This window comes from Rhamphochromis longiceps, linkage group LG12, assembly GCF_057381845.1.
Source record: "Rhamphochromis longiceps isolate RC_006_pf linkage group LG12, R_longiceps_female_GT1.1, whole genome shotgun sequence".
NCBI lineage: Eukaryota > Metazoa > Chordata > Actinopteri > Cichliformes > Cichlidae > Rhamphochromis > Rhamphochromis longiceps.
In genome coordinates, this window is record NC_140568.1 from 32,246,645 (window position 1) to 32,263,516 (window position 16,872).

The 16,872-nt window shown below is 38.6% G+C and overlaps 3 protein-coding genes across 3 annotated transcripts in view; 2 read left to right on the forward strand and 1 right to left on the reverse strand.

Moving 5' to 3' along the window:
• Positions 1 to 5,638, reverse strand: part of oxct1a (3-oxoacid CoA transferase 1a) — a 53,585-nt gene extending 47,947 nt beyond the window's left edge. Inside the window, exons 1-3 of the mRNA XM_085425829.1 lie at positions 5,426 to 5,638; positions 4,303 to 4,411; positions 2,267 to 2,357 (exon numbers count right to left, since the gene is read on the reverse strand). Of these exons, the coding sequence (XP_085281955.1) occupies positions 2,267 to 2,357; positions 4,303 to 4,411; positions 5,426 to 5,521 (296 nt within the window). The 5' untranslated portion in view covers positions 5,522 to 5,638. The remainder of the gene's footprint in view (positions 1 to 2,266; positions 2,358 to 4,302; positions 4,412 to 5,425) is intronic.
• Positions 5,639 to 7,564: 1,926 nt separating this feature from the next.
• Positions 7,565 to 13,907, forward strand: rimoc1 (rab7a interacting mon1-ccz1 complex subunit 1). The gene is made up of 6 exons (XM_085425830.1): positions 7,565 to 7,864; positions 8,569 to 8,678; positions 11,092 to 11,238; positions 11,645 to 11,776; positions 11,905 to 12,019; positions 12,840 to 13,907. Exons 1-6 carry the CDS (start codon positions 7,771 to 7,773, stop codon positions 13,073 to 13,075), a joined length of 834 nt encoding a protein of 277 aa, XP_085281956.1. The 5' UTR covers positions 7,565 to 7,770; the 3' UTR covers positions 13,076 to 13,907.
• A 126-nt stretch (positions 13,908 to 14,033) lies between these two features.
• On the forward strand, positions 14,034 to 16,872 carry fbxo4 (F-box protein 4). Its single transcript, XM_085427003.1, has 7 exons — positions 14,034 to 14,266; positions 15,019 to 15,290; positions 15,367 to 15,587; positions 15,927 to 16,002; positions 16,089 to 16,261; positions 16,369 to 16,574; positions 16,666 to 16,872. The coding sequence occupies exons 1-7, from the start codon at positions 14,111 to 14,113 to the stop codon at positions 16,750 to 16,752; spliced, it is 1,191 nt and encodes a 396-aa protein (XP_085283129.1). The 5' UTR covers positions 14,034 to 14,110; the 3' UTR covers positions 16,753 to 16,872.

Here is a 16,872-nt window from a genome sequence, read left to right on the forward strand (position 1 = left end):
AGTACATTTGATCAAACACAGCTGCTGAGCCTGGGGTTGCCACTGAGTCAGATTTTTCTGAGCATGTCTTTGTTTATTGTCTGTCAAAACCGCACGGAATAATTGTGCTTGAAAGAAGCTGTGAAGCTCACACTGGTCCGAAGTGTGTCTTACACCTGCTGCACATAGGGTGTCACGTATTTAGACCACCATACCTGGACAAATCCTCATGACTCAACAGTTGTGAATACATTTTTCTAGCCTTCTTTGACAAACATAAATTGCCGAGTCCCTCAAGCAACTGTTTGATCAGCTATGAGAGGACTGGCTTTTTGTGGCTTTAAAGCTCTTTCATACCAAACAAGAAAAACAGATGGCAATCGAATCAAGTTAGTTTCAATCTGTCCAAACTGTATTTTTGCAACACAAAACACTTTAAACATGTGCTTCATGTTAATGCACAGGCAACTAAAAACTCACTTACACTGCTCTAATCTCTAACTACCACTGCTTTGTTCTCTAATTGTAACTCTAATCTCGGGTTATCTTAAAGTATATAAAGGCCATGCCTTATCAGAATGCAAAAACAGATAACTGCAAAGTGCACTTTCACATGCACACAAACCACTGGTGATGCAACACACAATGGAAACACTAAAGAAAGGTTTTGGCACTATTAACTCGTGTTAATGTTTTGTGTGTGAAGCTGGTGTGTATGGAATGATGTTTGAGGACTATAAGCTCTTCAGGCAAATACTCAGTGCTCATTCATGAGAGCAGATTCCAGCAGTGATCTTGAGCACAAGTGTCACTGCCTTTTATACAGAATCTATTTGGTTTGTGTCAAATTCTGAAGCAGCTGATTACACAGTACGTATAAAGCTGCAAGGGAAGGCGGTTCTGTAACAGCCCAATAATCTCCTTTTGTACAGCTGAATCCTTCTCAACTCATCGAGGGCATAAAGGGCCAGCTGTGTCAGTTTCATGAGAAGTGAAATATGAGGGTCTCGTTCCTCTCACCCAAAAGCAGTGAGACAAAACACTTATGTGTTCTATATTGCTACAAAAGTCAAAAGATTAAAGATTTATCCTTGATTAGGGATCCCTTTAAAGAATAAAGTGACACAACACAACCAATATTTCTGCATGTTAACTTCTTACACTTTCTTTCCACTGCTGCCAAAATAAGGTTAGCAATGCCTAGTTGTCAAATAGTAAATCTAGTTTTCATTCAAAAAATAGTTTGTTCACACTGCTTTACAAGCAAACACACTTATGCAGTACTGTCATTTTAAAAAAAAAAAGGAGTCTTTATTACAGTACTTGATTGCCTGCCACTGATATAATTAATTTTCCCAAGGGGTAATATGAGAAACTGGGACTGTTGTGCAGGGCCGAACCATAAAAGCTGAACTCAATTCTGTTCAATATTAACTTTATCTCTTGATATGCTTCCTGGTGCAGCCCAGATCCAGTTTCTCATGTGGCCCCTTGGGAAAATTGATTTCCCACCCATGACTGGGATATATGATCACCAAGAAGGCTTTATTATAAAATGATCATACGAAAACATACACATGTAATTCTTACCCTTTAATCGTTTTGTATGTGGCATAAATACAAAGACACAAAAGGGTAAGAATTACTCAAGTTTCACTATTTCTGCATAAGCACTACAATTAAATGTTTACTGGATTGTGACACGCCAGGTTTTGATTACAAAAGAAAGCTGCAATTTTCTTTTTCCTTTTTTCTATCAACAGTATTAGAATTTTATTTGAGTTAAAAGACTGAACGCAACCTTCAGTTAGTTCTTGCTACTGTACAAAATGTACAAAAGGACAAAACGTATAATAAAGGTAATTAAGGTCATCAGCTGACTGTTATGTGTACACTGAATCTGCACTGAGACCAAATACAAACATCACACACAAGATCACCTGACCACACACACCTCTTCCTTGTACCTTATCCAATGACTTATCTACTAGCCTCTGGGCATCTCGCGAGCACAACACTGCCTGTCTGGCGTTACAGTCATAAGGTTGCCAATGCTGCAATTAGACACCATCACAGGCTCAAATCAAGACAAAGAAACACTACTATTCAAGACAATAAGCAAAACGTTCAAGTTCATATGCAAGGATGTGGTTTGGTTAAAAGATTTAAACCAAAGTAATAATTCTAATGTTTTTGTTTTTATTTAATTCTACCAAAACAACCCAACAACAATGAATGGTACTATTCTAAAACAGCACGTACAAATCATGTACACTTCCACACATACCCTGCATTGTTACTGACTGCAGTGATGCTCTTAACGCCAGTCTTCAGTAAACTGTTGATGAGATTCTCCGGAATTCCGCATAATCCAAAGCCTGAGGTGGAATACAAAAAAGTAAGCGTTGCAAACAAGAATCACTGTGAGAAAAGAAAAACGATACACATTTAAACACTACTTTAAATAAAACTGCCAAAAGTATGTATCAGTGTATTTACGTTGTAAGTAAATGTTATGACTTTGTGTTTTATCTTCACTTGTTCAGCTGATGCCTGTGCATTTACTGCCATCGCTAATTTCCTTATATTTTGCTAGGAAACAATAAGAAATGTCTAATCCAGTTAATTGGCTTAAAGCATAAAAAACATTTCTCTGAAAATGCTCAGAGAAATGAAAACGAATGAAAAAGCAGCCGATGTCCAAAGAAAACTTTAAAAGACCTTCAGAAAGCCTGGAGAACAATTGATTAAGACCAGTTACAAAATTACAATTAAGTGCTGTATGCTTAAGTGGTTAAGTGTTAACCAGATATTTTAGGCCAATTCGTTCATAGCAATGTGAGAATTAGGTTGTGATTTGAACTGTGATTCAGTGCTCTCCTCATGGACTTTGGATCAAAGTCCAAAGATACCCCGGCCTTTGATGACACAGTTGAGCTACATGGTGTGAAGGAATTTTATTCGCAAACATATATTTAAGACATTTTAAGATCATATAAGGACCTTAAAATGTCTTAAATACACATTTATATCTAAGGATTAGGGACATGCCAGATTTGGACAGTAAACTAATACAAAAACAATGATCTTGTTAACTATGTCAAACCACACAGAAAAACCAAAGTGCAATCAGCTTGGATCAAGTCCAGGTATTTCTAGACTTGTTTAGAAATATTCTTATATTGCACTGAGGGAAGGTTCATCTGCTTTTCTCTTAGACAGAAGTGCGTCACAATGGAAAACATTTAACAATGTCACTGTGAACAGGACTATAAATAAGATCAGTGGATTGCACTCAGTGTGTGGATGATACTCAACCAGCATTCTACAGACAGTTTGGAATCACTTCATTGCAAATTAGACATTACATTTATTCTAATGAATTCACCTGCCACTTTCTTACGTGCATGCGTTCAACCGCTCATTAACACAAATATCTAATCAGCCAATCAAATGTCAGCTGCTAAGTGCATTTAAGATGACACACTGAAGTTCAAACCAAGAATCAGCCTGGGTAAGAACGGTGATTTAAGTGATTTTGAATGCATGGTTGTTGGTGCCAGACAGGTTGATCTGAGTAATTTAGAAACGGCTGATCTACCATCTACCAGTATTGTTCCACACAACCATCTCTAGGGTTTAAAGAAAATATCCATTGGTTGCCCAGTGGTTCAACAAAAGCTGGATAACAGAAGACTGAAAAAACATTCTCTAGTCTGATGAGTCTCCTAACAATTGGATGGTAGAGTCAGAAAAAAAGATAACCATGGATCTATCCTGTGTATTAACAGCTCAGGCTGGTGGTGGTATAATATTGTGGAAAATATTATCTTGTCACATTTTAGGGCCCTTGGTATACCAACAGTGCACCATTTAAATGCCACAAGATACAGGAATATTATTGTTGTTGACTGTGTCCACCCCTTTACGACCACAGGTCTTCTGATAGCTGCTTCCAGCATGAGAACAAACAATGTCACAAAGTTCAAATGACCTATAACTGCGTTCTTGAACATGACAATGAGTACTCATCACTGTAACCAAATAGCCTCCACAGTTAGTAGAGCACTTTTGGGATGTGATGGAATGAGAGATTTGCATCACGGATGTGGAGCATGTTTTTGTTTCCAGCACCTTGATGAGTCTATGCCATGAAGAAAAATGAAGCTATAAGAAACAGTAATACCAAGGTGTACCTCATAGCATCCAGTGAGTGTATGTAAATATAAAGCATAACATACTGTTAGGTGAACAAAATCATCATAAACCAAGAAGTCCTATCTGACATTGTTACAACATGTTTGTGAAAGTACTATACATTACCTCCCACAAGAATGGTAGCTCCATTATGGATATCTTTAACTGCTTCTACAGGATCCGAGTAGAACTTTGAATTTTTCTGACTTGATGTGGAAAAGTAAGAGCCACAGGTCTGTAGAAAGCACAAGAGCATGAAATACAGCAAATTTGCATTCATAAAAAATGCTGTTTCCGCAACACCAAAACAAACAAACATGTAAATTCTAAATAGAAGCACAAAAAAATAAAGGCTTAAAACCTAATGACCTGCTTGCACAGTTCAAATCCAATTTATTCTGTAGAAGAAAGGAAAAGTAAACCTAACTGCTGAACAAATCCTGCAACAAATGCAGGCGAGATTATGATAGCGCACAGCCAAGAGCCAAAAACCAACAGTCAGCAGAGGATTCAGGTTTAAAATCATGTGTTTAAAACCCTGTGTCAGGCCAATGCGAGCTGCTGTCTTTTGTAAATTCTCATATCTCAGACAGTAGTTAAACGCAAGTTCAACCATGAAGGGCAGTTAAAATCTAAGCTATCACGCAGATTGCTGCAATCACACTGTGTGGGTGATAATTAACTAGCATTCAAGAGAAAGCTTAAGTTCACAATGTTCTTGTCATTACACACAAATACATTGTTACAAATAATCTTTTTTATTAGTTAACAAAACGAGCTTCACATTTAACGACTCTATAATATTGGAACATGTTTTTGAAAGTTTTCCGCACTGAATAAAACGTGTGGCAGGTGTTTAGACCTAAATCTATGATTACTTGGTGTTGAGTTACGCGCACTTGTGATCATCCAACTACACATACCTTAGTCAGATCAAATAACCTGATTCGCTTTATTCATGCATTTCTAGATCTTAGCAGCAGTTTTTGAAAGGATTGGCAAATGTGTTGTATTGCGCGTATCCGCAAGGTTGTGCGCCCTGCAGGCTGAGGTCAGCCCACAATAACACATAAACGCAAACTGAAACAGTATAAACGACGCGAAGCTTGGTTCATAGTTTCATTCCAAATGTAACCAATACTTTAATGACAGTTGAATTATTATATTTTACTACTGTCGTCTCTTTTTTTGCAGCAACATCATCTCAACACTCCTACAACAGGTGTAACGTCGCTGTTGTTATACTGACCTTGCTCAATTGGTGGATGGCGAAGTTTATTTTGGTTCTGTGGTGGGTTTTCAAGAGTATATTTTCCGCTCTGCACAAAGCTTTGAGGGCCGCCATGATTTGGAGATACAAACTTGGGGTGGGCGGAGATGCAGGGTGAGCGCTGACTGGATCTTTAACCGAGCTAGCTGAGGGTCACAAAATATGGCTACACGCAAGCCCAGCTCGGCGACACGACGCTATTGGCTGTTTTCAAAGAGGATGAAAGGAGAAGCTCTTCTTCGTTATCTTTCCCCCACCTGGTAAGCTAGGCATGTTTTAGTGCATTGCCGCCTACTGTTGGTGTTGTAGCGTCATAGCGTTTGAGAAAGCCCAATACTACCCTTGTTCTCTTGTTCTTTTTTAGTAGGGCTATACTGTATTCAAAGGTCCACGAAGAAAACATTAATTTCCCTGACACAGCTTGCAATGCATGAGAGCAATTTCCAATCTCTGTTTCCCCACTGCATCCCATTATCACATTGATGATTCAGCCTCTCACTAAGGATGCAGTGGCACAGCATCCTGCCAAATGGCACATGCAAATCTACATTTTCTACCTAATCTTATCCACGCCATCAGTGCTTTCAATCCCAACATCTGCTAGCACACAAAGACAGTTTCACATTTGATTAAATTTATTTTATTTATATCGAAACCATATTTCAAAACAGGAATTGCCTCCTGGTGTTTAATATTGAAAGGTAAAAACCCTACAATAATGCAGAACAACCCCAACAACTCACAAAAGACGACGTGCTATGAGCAAGTACTTTGGCGACATTGGGAAGGAAAAACTCCCTTTTAACAGGAAGAAACCTCCAGCAGAATCAGGCTCAGGGAGGGGCAGCCATCAGGGTTGGGGGTGAGGGGAAGGAGACAAGACAAAAGACATGCTGTGGAAGAGAGACGGAGATTAACAATAGCTCATAATTAAATGCACAGTGGTGTTGAGAAGGCATTCTCTTTTTTTTTTTCATTAGAATTTTGACATAGAAAAAAAAATCATGATGCATTAAAACCCAATTCTTCTGAATTTGGAAAGCCTATATCGACTCTTTAGAAACTTCCAGAACTCAACTGCCAAAAAGGCTAGGCCTTTTAATTTGATAAAACTTTAGTGTTTAATTTGCACAAAGCAACCTAATTGCAGCTACCTATATTTCCACCAGGAGAATTTTTTTTCTGAAGCTTTCAACAACCCTATTGATCATTTGCTACCAAATATCAATATCAAATCTGTATGATCAGGTAAAGGGGAGTCTGGAGAGGTGGAGGTGCGTGCTAGAGGAAAGAGTAATGAAAGTCAGTAGATGCAAGACTGAATACGTGTGTGAATGAGAGAAAAGCATATACAAGAGATGGAGCCAATTGTAGACAAAGTTAGAGAGGAAAGGTGAGATGAGATGGTCTCGACACATGCGGAGGGATAGTGGATATACTGGCTAAAGGATTCTGACTATGGAGCTGTCAAACAGGAAGAAAAGAGAAAGACCACAGACAAGGTTTATGGATGTAGTGAAAGAGGACATGCAGTGGGTTGGTGTGACAGCAGAGAATTGGAGATAGGGATTGAAATGGATGATGAAGATCCACTGTGGTGACCCAGCTCAAAAAAGAATTTAGTTATTAGTTATTTCCCCTTCTGCCCCATGAAAACACAATGTTGAGGAGGCACAAGGCAGATGTCCTACACCAGTTTGCAACACACTTCTTGCAATACCTGAATTTTTCCCAGTCTGCCTCATGTTGCACAGAATTTCCCCTTCTATTTTCCTCATTTAATTTGTATCCACAGGTTCCAGCAATATGCCCCCTCCAACAAACAGAAATCTGTAGCTCATCCCTACACTTCTCATATCTTTCCTCTGCATGCATCCCTGACATTTCAAGCAAAAACCCACAGATCATTTTTTTCATCCGTCCTTTGAAATTTATCTTTCCACTTTGTGTAGAAACGGTTTCTGGCATAGGACTCATTGCACTGGACTAAATAACTAAAAACTCACTAACCCCCCCCCCCTTTTTTTTTTTTATTCTAACCGGCTACCAACAGTTTGTTTCCTACTGTCTGAGTTATTATTTTCCAAAGTCGCCTCAGCTGACGTCTAACTTTATAGCACGCACGCTCCCTTCAGCTGTCAGCACCACCACACTATCTAAAAGTACACGTATGTTTACAGGTTAAAGTTAACGTTTTTGCAAACGCAGGGACGACTTACTGATATAATCCTATGGCCGTGCGCGTGCATGCACAGAAACGGAAATTGAAAATTCTTTGAACACGTGAGTAAAATCCGTAGCTCCCGTGACTGGTACTTTTAGTCATGGCCGACGACTACAGACGACAAGGTTTCGAGTTGGAGAGAAGAATATTTGAGTTAGACATCAAGTGTTCGAGTCTCAGAGCTGAAAAGCAAGGTACCGATTACACTGTTTATTTGTTTGCCTTTCGGCAATTCATTTAGTACGTGGCAAACAGTCTTGGTTAAGGAATCGACTAGCAAGCAAGCAATCAAGCTAACTTCCAGCGTACGTTAGCTTGCAACCATGACAACAGCTGCTGTCTAATGAAATATTGCATTTTGGCAAAAAACAAAACAAAACAACCTTTCTGAACACATCAGTGCATATGCAGTTAGTTAATTATAATTAGTGGTTAGCAACGTTGCAGGAGAATGTACATAACTCGCGGAGTTATGTTTGTATTTCACTAGGGTTTTTGAGTTAACTGCTAACGTTAGCTAAAATGCAGTATTGTTGACATATGTGAAGGTATGACACATGATGGCTGGTAATGCTAGCTAAACGACTGTCATCAATAAAGCAACGAAGCATCTACCTTGTCCTTATTGCATGTTAAATGGTGTCGTTAACTTTTTTACTTTAACTTGTATCTGAACCTCAAACGCCACCGTGTTAGTGCGCATTTTTGGCCTTATGTTTATCTGTGAATGCTCGCATGGGCTAGTCAGCTTATGTTTTATGCTAAAATATTTTTTTTCCTGTCATGAGTCGAATTGTGGATGATTATAAAGTCCCGATCAACAATCGCGATAACTCGGGATTTTTCATGAGTTTAGATTTGTACTTGGGTAATATGTTAACATATGGTTCTTCCGTAGATGATGACTATTTACAGAATGCATCTGCCATACTAGACAAGTTGAAAAGCTTTTACAGACAAGGAGGAGAGAGTAGCAACCTATCCAAGCTGCTGCAGGATTACACACAGGTACTTCCTTCCATCAAATTGTATTTACTCTCTTGCGTTTCAGTAAGTTATTTTATTAAGTAGTCAGTAACATGAGGGTTTTTTTTAAACTACTAGTGATTTTTGTCCCCAAAACCACAGAAAACAGGATAAAATACCCAACTAAGGTGCTCTGAACACAAGGAAATTTTTCTTACTTACACTGCTTAGCAGTATTAAACGCAAATATAAAATGTCTAAATCATCTTAGAAGGTGGAAGCAGAAAGTGACAGGTTTGCAGTAGGTTACTGTTGTATCTACATTTTAATAAAAACCCTGCATATCTTAAAGATGCTTTCAGTTGTTCCCATTTTCACAAGGGGTCACCACAGTTGGTTGCTCACACATATAGTTTTTACTTTTTTGCAACCCCAAGGGGATTTGTGTCTCCTCCCAAAATCAAACCAGGGATCTTTTATTTGTTAGATGGATGTGTAAACCACTACACTATGCAGCCACTAAAAAACGATCATCTCTACAAAGTAAAAACTGAACACATTCCAGTCTCTTTACTTTTACAGTTTAAGTTTAGCATTGTACACACATGTCCAGGGGATTGAATACCCATATTTGTTGGTTTAGTGTCTGTGTAACAGACTAAATTGTCATGTATAGCTAGAAGCAAGTTATAAAATGCAGCTGTACTATAAGGGAGTTTATATAAAAAAAAGTAAATCTGTCTGCACATCTATATTGACTCTGGCTTGAGTAAGTGAACATAGAGCAGGCAAAGGCTAGTTACATGTCAAGAATTGTAGCTAAGTTTGTAAAGTAGTGTAACATAAATGTTGTGTCACAGACATAATCACAAAATTCACCGTCTATTCAGTAATAAACGCTAAGAAATTTTCTATACTCTCTGAAAATAATTTCCTGTGAATTTTAGGGCTGCAACAATTCATCACCATAATCATTGCCATCGACTATAAAAATTTGTTGACGCAGAATTGTATTTTCTTAACTGTTGAGCACAGGCATACGGGTGACTTTGTCCAATAAAGAGGCTCATGCACCTGTCAAATGGCTAAAGTCAGGACAGAGAACATCTTCAGCATGGTTATTAACAGCTGGGAACATCATCTCAAAGATCTCAAAGCTTTATTTGAACTTATGGATAGAAACTATTTTTAGTTTCCTACTTGCACATTTTTTCTTTGTTTAAATGCTACTAGCAAATTAATTTATATTACCTAATATTTTGATTTATTTCATTTTTATTCTGATGGTTCTATTGAGTAATGTTAAAAGAACCATTTGATTATTTTCAAATTCATATGTCATTATTTTTGCTGTGGGACAAGACAACAGGGTATTCATAGGTGGGCAGACTTGAGCAGGTAAGGTACTGGAGCCTAGAATAAGAGGTTTGCCTACAGGAAGTGTAGATAAGAGTTACTGAAATAATCGTTGACTAATCAAAGAAAAATGAGGCACATTAGTCTGCTATCAAAATAATTGTTATTTAGCAACTAATGTTGCTAACATAGTGTCTTCTATAATGAGTTCATTGAAAGGGCCGTCTTTGCAGTTGCTGCTGTCTTCTGTTTAGCTCTTATCTAAATTTTGACATAATTACAGAGCTCATATCAGGAAAACATGGAAACTTTGTCTGAAATGAAAACCCTCTAATTATGAGTGTTTTAGTTCTGTTCCTTTAACGATTTACAGCCTCTGTGTGACATTGTAATAATGTCTAATGCAAACTGGTCTAGATTAACTTTACTAAAGATATTCTGAAGCGTATTGCTTTAAAAATTTAGGAGTAAAATGTTTGCCATAAACTGTAAAACAAAACCTCTAACTCCATACCAACCCACAAGAGATGGTTCAGTTAGGGAAGAAGAAATGTTGAAGATGGTGGTTTTGTTTTACATTTGTTACAGTTGTATCAATGTGATTTTGGGGTGCTTTCCATTCTGCGTACTGTACTTCCTGCCATTCTCATCACTCTATCCTTCAGCCTTTAGCCTATATTTTCCCCTAAATGTATCTCTGAGGAGGTTCAAGAACCATCATACTAAAGCTTTTTGAAAGACAGAAAAAATATTTTTGAGTAGGCAGCTGATCTGATGGGACAGTAAAATCAGTGACTGCATTATTGGAAATTGCTTTACGTGATCTAAATTCAATTCAGTTTCATTTATGTTGTGCGTGCTTATGTTGTATTACAGCTCCAGATTAGATACAGATATCTCTAACCGTTGTTGTTGTCGTCCCCCCCCTAAATAGTTTTCTTAATTGGTTTAAAGAAGGAGCAACAGCTGGCAGGTTTATTATAGGCCTTTATCCTATTTTGCAAAGTTATACATGGTGCAGGCAAAATGTTTAAGACAATTTTAACACATCATTCAGTTTTACTTTTTTTTGTAAATTATTTTATTTTTCATCATTTAGGTGATTCTAGACATCACTTTTTATGAAGAGAATAAACTGGTGGACCAGGAGTTCCCTGAGGACTGTTCACCATTTAAAATTCAGCAGCTTCTTCAAGATCTGACTGAACCTGAAGTTTTGGCCGCACGGCTTGCACCAGCACAAGAGGTTTGTGTTTGTCTCAAACCGATTTTGGTGTTGTCTTCTACTCCATTTTATGAATAGTGTACTTTGTATCAAATCACAAACTGTCATGTAGTCTGGTTATTACAATATAAGACTATAGAGGTTACTAGGACACAAACCCACAACCCAAAGGATATAAAAGAGGAGCAGACACTCTTTTTTTTTTTTTTTTTTTTTTTGTGTCCATGTGTTTCTTTCTTGGTCTGGTTAACTATCCAGTAATTATCCTACTTTCAGTTGGACGTCAGTTCAACTTTAATTTTCCCTTTGATTTGTGGTTTCGCTACTCACACTTGGACACATGCTTTTAAAGTGCTTATGAAATAAATATGGATGAGGCATCATGGAGTGTCTGATATTGATATTCGTGTCTTTTGGTTTATGTTAGGTGCAGTCTGTGTTGGGTTTAGAGCTGTTAGAATGTCTCTACTGGAGACGTGGAGCTCTGCTGTATATGTACTGTCATACCCTTCATCAGCGAAAGCAGTGGATCAAGAAAAACAAGGAAACATTCCTTAAGGTAACAAACAATGCAGAGATCTAAGGAGTTTCATTCATTGTTAGCTGTACAACTTTACTTTGATTAAAACCAATAGTTTACCACTTTTTTATGTTTCTTTTTTAACATTAAAAACATTTTTGACCCAGTGTATTCAGGAAGGTGTGCGATACCTGATGCGGATGCTGCAGGTGAGAAACTCTGTAAAGCTCAATGATGGTGTGGTGCTACATGACACTGCTACAGCAAACATCTTATCTGAAGGTAAATGTGTTATTTATTATAGACGTGATAAATGAAGGAATACACTTGAACCCACAACCTCCACAGTTATGTGATCGGATGTTTGTGTTATATTGTGGTAGGGAGAAACCTGACAGCTTCGCTGGAATCTCTTCTGTCCTTGGAGACAAGAGTTTTGGCAAATAAATATAGTTACTGAGAATTACATCCCAGAGTAATCATTGGCAGGGATCATTAAATGTGGTTTGGGGGCTGAACTCCTTAGTAAAGGAGTTTTTTACTTCTAATTTGTTACCCATCTTTGAAAATCTTAGGAGAATTTTAAAAAAAAAAGCAGCTGACCTTCATTGAAGGTCAACTGCTTTTTCTCTCATCCCAGAGGCTTTTCAATTCTAAAACCAAAAGGTGGAGAGTCCCATACGTAATAATGGGTACAGGTACAGAATTAGGTGTATAGATGTGAAAAAAGGCGTGGACCATTACCACCAGAAGTTTCAGGTGACACTTCGGAAAAAACTTGCCCCAAAAACTGGATATGGCTCACCTTGGCTTGTTTGATGATTCACATGATTAATAGTGGTCAGCAACCACCTCCTAAGGGACAACCCCCACTAGGGTTTAAATACCTGGGGCTCTACATACAGAAGCCAAACTGAAGAAGCCTCTGGGATGAGAGGTGAAAAGTCTTCAACAGAGTTAAAGAAATCCATCACTTTTTGTTTTTCTTCTTCTAATACTACAATGACCTGGATAACTGAAAACTGACACAGAAATTTTTTTAACAATCTGTTCTTTTGTCGCCAACTGGTCTTACTAACTACCGGTTTATCTTTTGGGTCAGGCATTTTCTCAGACACACACCTGTTGACAATGATGTACATTGGCGAAATGTGTTTCTGGGCAGTCAAGTACGAGGACTGCAGCGCTGACACTACGGAGCACAAAGAAGATCGCCTCCAGTTTCGGGACATTGGCACACAGATCCTCAACAAATATGTGCTTGCCTGTGAGGGCCCTCTCCAAGGGCAGGGCTGGAACACAGAGAATGCCAAGGAAATCCTCAGTATTTTACAGTGAAAAATATAGCTTCTCTGTTACAATTGCCCTCAGGAACAGATCAAAGTTCAATATTCAAATGTGTCAATCCCAAATAAAAATGGAGCCCATCGGATGGGGTGCAGTCTTGTGAAAGTTTATGGGGAGGCACAGGGAGAGAGTGAATGTGAAGAAAGGAGATGCTGGAACAGTGTCTACAGGCAACCTAATCCTATGCCAAACAGCCCAGGCCAAAGCAGATGAATGAGAAGTTAGAGTATAAGACAAGCATTGTAATAGAAGGGCTGCACAAGAGGCTGTTGAATAATTATTTGCCCCTGGCCTGCTGAAAAAGCAGTGGCCACTCTGATTCCAGACTGTTGATTGGGGCATTTGTTTTGCTCTAAGAATGTGTCACAATAGCATTAATATTACTAAAGAGGTTATGAATATTAAAAAAGAAAAATTGACTTTTCATTTTAAGATTGTAACAAGTTTAAAGATAATACAGCTGGAAATGAGACATTGCACATTAACATTTATTTATTGTTTTGTTGCCATTTTGTTATGCTTTTAATATATATTAAAATAGCATATGCATTATTTGAATTTGTGTATAAAGTATACACACAGAAGGCAAAGAAAGGTGTTCGAACTGTTTGTCAGTGACGTATTAATGACCAATTCAAAGTATGTTCAGGTTTGTTCATACCAGCTTTGTAATGCACCACTTGTATTTTCATCTATTGCAACTTCCATTTTTCTGCAACTTGAATAACATTGATAGTGTAACTATTAATAGAGAAACTGTGTTGTTTGGGCAAAAAAATCTATCATTTTGTTTTTTAATGTCCTTGTTGACAATAAACGTGCTTTGTTTTAAGAAAAATTTCCTAGTTTGCCTTCCAGATTTTCTTTTACTACGTATTCCTGTTTTGTTTGATGATACTGCACTACAATACCCACAATGCTCCACTGCTATGAGGAAGTGACAGGAAAACATCGGTGTTGGCATTTCCTTGGTTCATAGTGTTTAGTTGTACACAGTAAATATTCGCATATGACACAAATTAAGACATGGCTGAAAAGATCCAGCAGCTGGAGTCTTTGGTGATCCGCAGCCTCAGGCGGTTTAGAGACCGCTATTTCCCTGATAAAGTTGTTGAAGCCGATTTGACAGTTGGAGACTCGGGAAAAGAAGAACAACAGTATGGATCTTTGGATACCTTACCGGTAAGTCGAATCATTCATAGGAGAATTCTGTGTACGTCTACCTATGTAGCCTATATGTCACTCATTCAGACAGGACAAGCCTAAAAGGATAGTGTTGCTCTCTTCAGGTTCTACACACACAGTCTGAAAGCTGTTTATAGAAAAAATGATAGATGCTCAGTCTAAGTGTCGCGTTCAACTTGTAGGCTTCCAAAGTAGTCGTAATTGCCTCCCGTCCCCGATTTGGCATGCCTCGACTGCACTATTCTGAGCAGGAACACTGCCATACTTTGAGTTCCTTTGACTTATCTTTGAAGTATATCAGCTGATTATAGAATTGCTTGTATTAGTGATTGTCCATTATCCCCTTCCAATCTGTATTTTTCCTACTTCTTAACCAAATACACATAATTGGTTTAACTAGGAATTTTAACCTCCTAAGACCCGAACTCTTCCACGGCATGCATTTGCAATTTCACTTTGATATTTGGACATATATTGGGCAGATATTGGGGCCCGATGAATGTAAAAACAAAGAATTACCAGATTTTTTTTTTCTTTTTACCTTATTTTTGTTTTTAAGAAAAATAAGAGCCACATGAGGATATTTGTTTAAAATTTTGATAGAACAGTAGCAGTATAATGTCCTCCTAAGTGGATATCAGGCCCTTGTAGAGCACAATTGAGTATTTTGGTCTAGGAGGTTAATCTAGAAATATTTATTGTTGATCTAGGAAAATCAAAATAATTGTGCTCCGCCATTCCTCCCGAAGGTGGATGTACAGTTTCTGATCATGACCTTTCTGTCTCCTGCGGATCTCTGCCACCTTGGAGCCACAAGTCGTTACTGGAGGGCCATGGTTAGAGATCCATTACTGTGGAGATACTTCCTATTGCGGGATATGCCATACTGGCCCTCCATTGATCATGTGACCATACCCCATCCAGACTTGCTGGATGCACCGCTAATAAGTGAAGACGAGAGCCTGGATGATAGAGAAGAGGGAAATGAAGGAATAAAACTAAAATTTGACTACATGTCAGAGTGAGTATCCCCCTGTTATCCTGCATTACCGTCAGTTTCCTGGAAAAATTTCTGAGCAAACCTTGTGTATCAACAGATACCTGAAAGGTTGCCCATCCTCCAGACAGCAGTGGCTTCCTACACGACCAGCATATGAGGTGGTGACCTCATTTTTTCAGTCCCTGGTACCCTCGTCTGAACCGCGTTACGCCATGTTTGGTCCTGGCATGGAGCAGCTGGATGTCTCTTTAGTCACAAGGCTTATGCATGCTCCAGATATACTTCCTGTGTCAGGCACTCCGCACAGACAGATAAATGGTAAGATAACACTGATCTAAGGATAAGCTTCTCATGGTATTTTTCTCATCATAATGCATAATATAGTGGCTGATTTTCCCTTTTAATCAATTGTAAATCATAGTTTGTCCTTTAGATAAAAGATAAAATTAGATAAAATGTGATTATTTTAAAGGTAACGTGTAATAATGATGTGTTACAGAAATTACATCAGTGCATTTTAATCACAGAATTAATCAACAGATAAGTTTACTTGCTATGTGTATTGTCTACCACTAGATGGCACTAGATCACTACATACACACAGCTTATCTACCCAAAGAATACAAACAAACATACGTAAACCTTTGTTTATTTCAGGTATTGGCTCGGGGATAAGTTACATGTTCAATAACCAACACAAATTTAACATCCTCACTCTGTATTCAACCAACAGGTGAGCACTTTGTTTGTTGCTGAATGAGTCACAGTTGTTTCTCATCCTTTTTGCAGTTATTAATCTTTGTGTTTTTGTGTCTGTAGGGCAGAGCGAGAAAGAGCCAGAGTGCAACAGGAGAGCATCAGCAATAAACTCTTTACCTTTGAAGGAAATGACGACTCAGGGGACCCAGTGTGCGTTCCTGCTCCTCAGGTTCAGCAGGTGTGCCAAGTGGTGGATGGGTTCATCTATGTTGCCAATGCAGAGCTTGAGAGAGGTAAAATAACACATCTTTTTTTGTAGTGTAGTACAATGACACATCATACTCAATGACTGATCAATGCAGAACATCTGCAGTAGGTTCATGGTTCATGTTGTGAATAGGTGGTGAGAAGTCTGAAGGAGTCCAGATTCGAGCTGTGCTAAACTGCAGTAGGGGTTCCACATCCAAACCTCTGCTGGTGCTCTCATGCATCTCAAGAGAGGAACCAGAAACAGTTCGGACTCCCAGCACCAGATCCATGTGTCGAACTCCCTGTGTTGACATGGCAAAGAGACTTGGCCTACCCCACCTGCCTAACCCCTGGATGGTAATTGCTTGATATTTGATCAGGTGAAAGCTTTTCCATCCAGAGTTCAGCTTGTGGAGCTTTTCAGCCTGTTTCTCTCTTTCATAAACAGGTACAGGATACAGTGGCAGAATCCCTGTCTGGGCTTTTGGATGGCATTTCCTGGCTGCTGAGATGTTCTGGAGTCAAACTCTACTAACACCTGCTGTTGCACGATGGATCAGAACTGCAGACATCGGTCTTTTTTTCTTTTTTTTGACACCAATACACACTAGGACATTTCCTGAGTCCTTCAGGTTCAGGACTGAAGGTTTGCCAA

Bases quoted from the DNA above. Each gene is read 5' to 3' on its own strand.
- fbxo4 (XM_085427003.1), top strand. From the start codon at position 14,111: ATGGCTGAAAAGATCCAGCAGCTGGAGTCTTTGGTGATCCGCAGCCTC. The intron at 15,291-15,366 runs GTGAGTATCCCC...GTGTATCAACAG, and splicing joins AAATTTGACTACATGTCAGA to ATACCTGAAAGGTTGCCCAT. The intron at 16,262-16,368 runs GTAAAATAACAC...TGTTGTGAATAG, and splicing joins CAATGCAGAGCTTGAGAGAG to GTGGTGAGAAGTCTGAAGGA.
- rimoc1 (XM_085425830.1), top strand. From the start codon at position 7,771: ATGGCCGACGACTACAGACGACAAGGTTTCGAGTTGGAGAGAAGAATA. The intron at 8,679-11,091 runs GTACTTCCTTCC...TTCATCATTTAG, and splicing joins TGCTGCAGGATTACACACAG to GTGATTCTAGACATCACTTT. The intron at 12,020-12,839 runs GTAAATGTGTTA...CTTTTGGGTCAG, and splicing joins AGCAAACATCTTATCTGAAG to GCATTTTCTCAGACACACAC.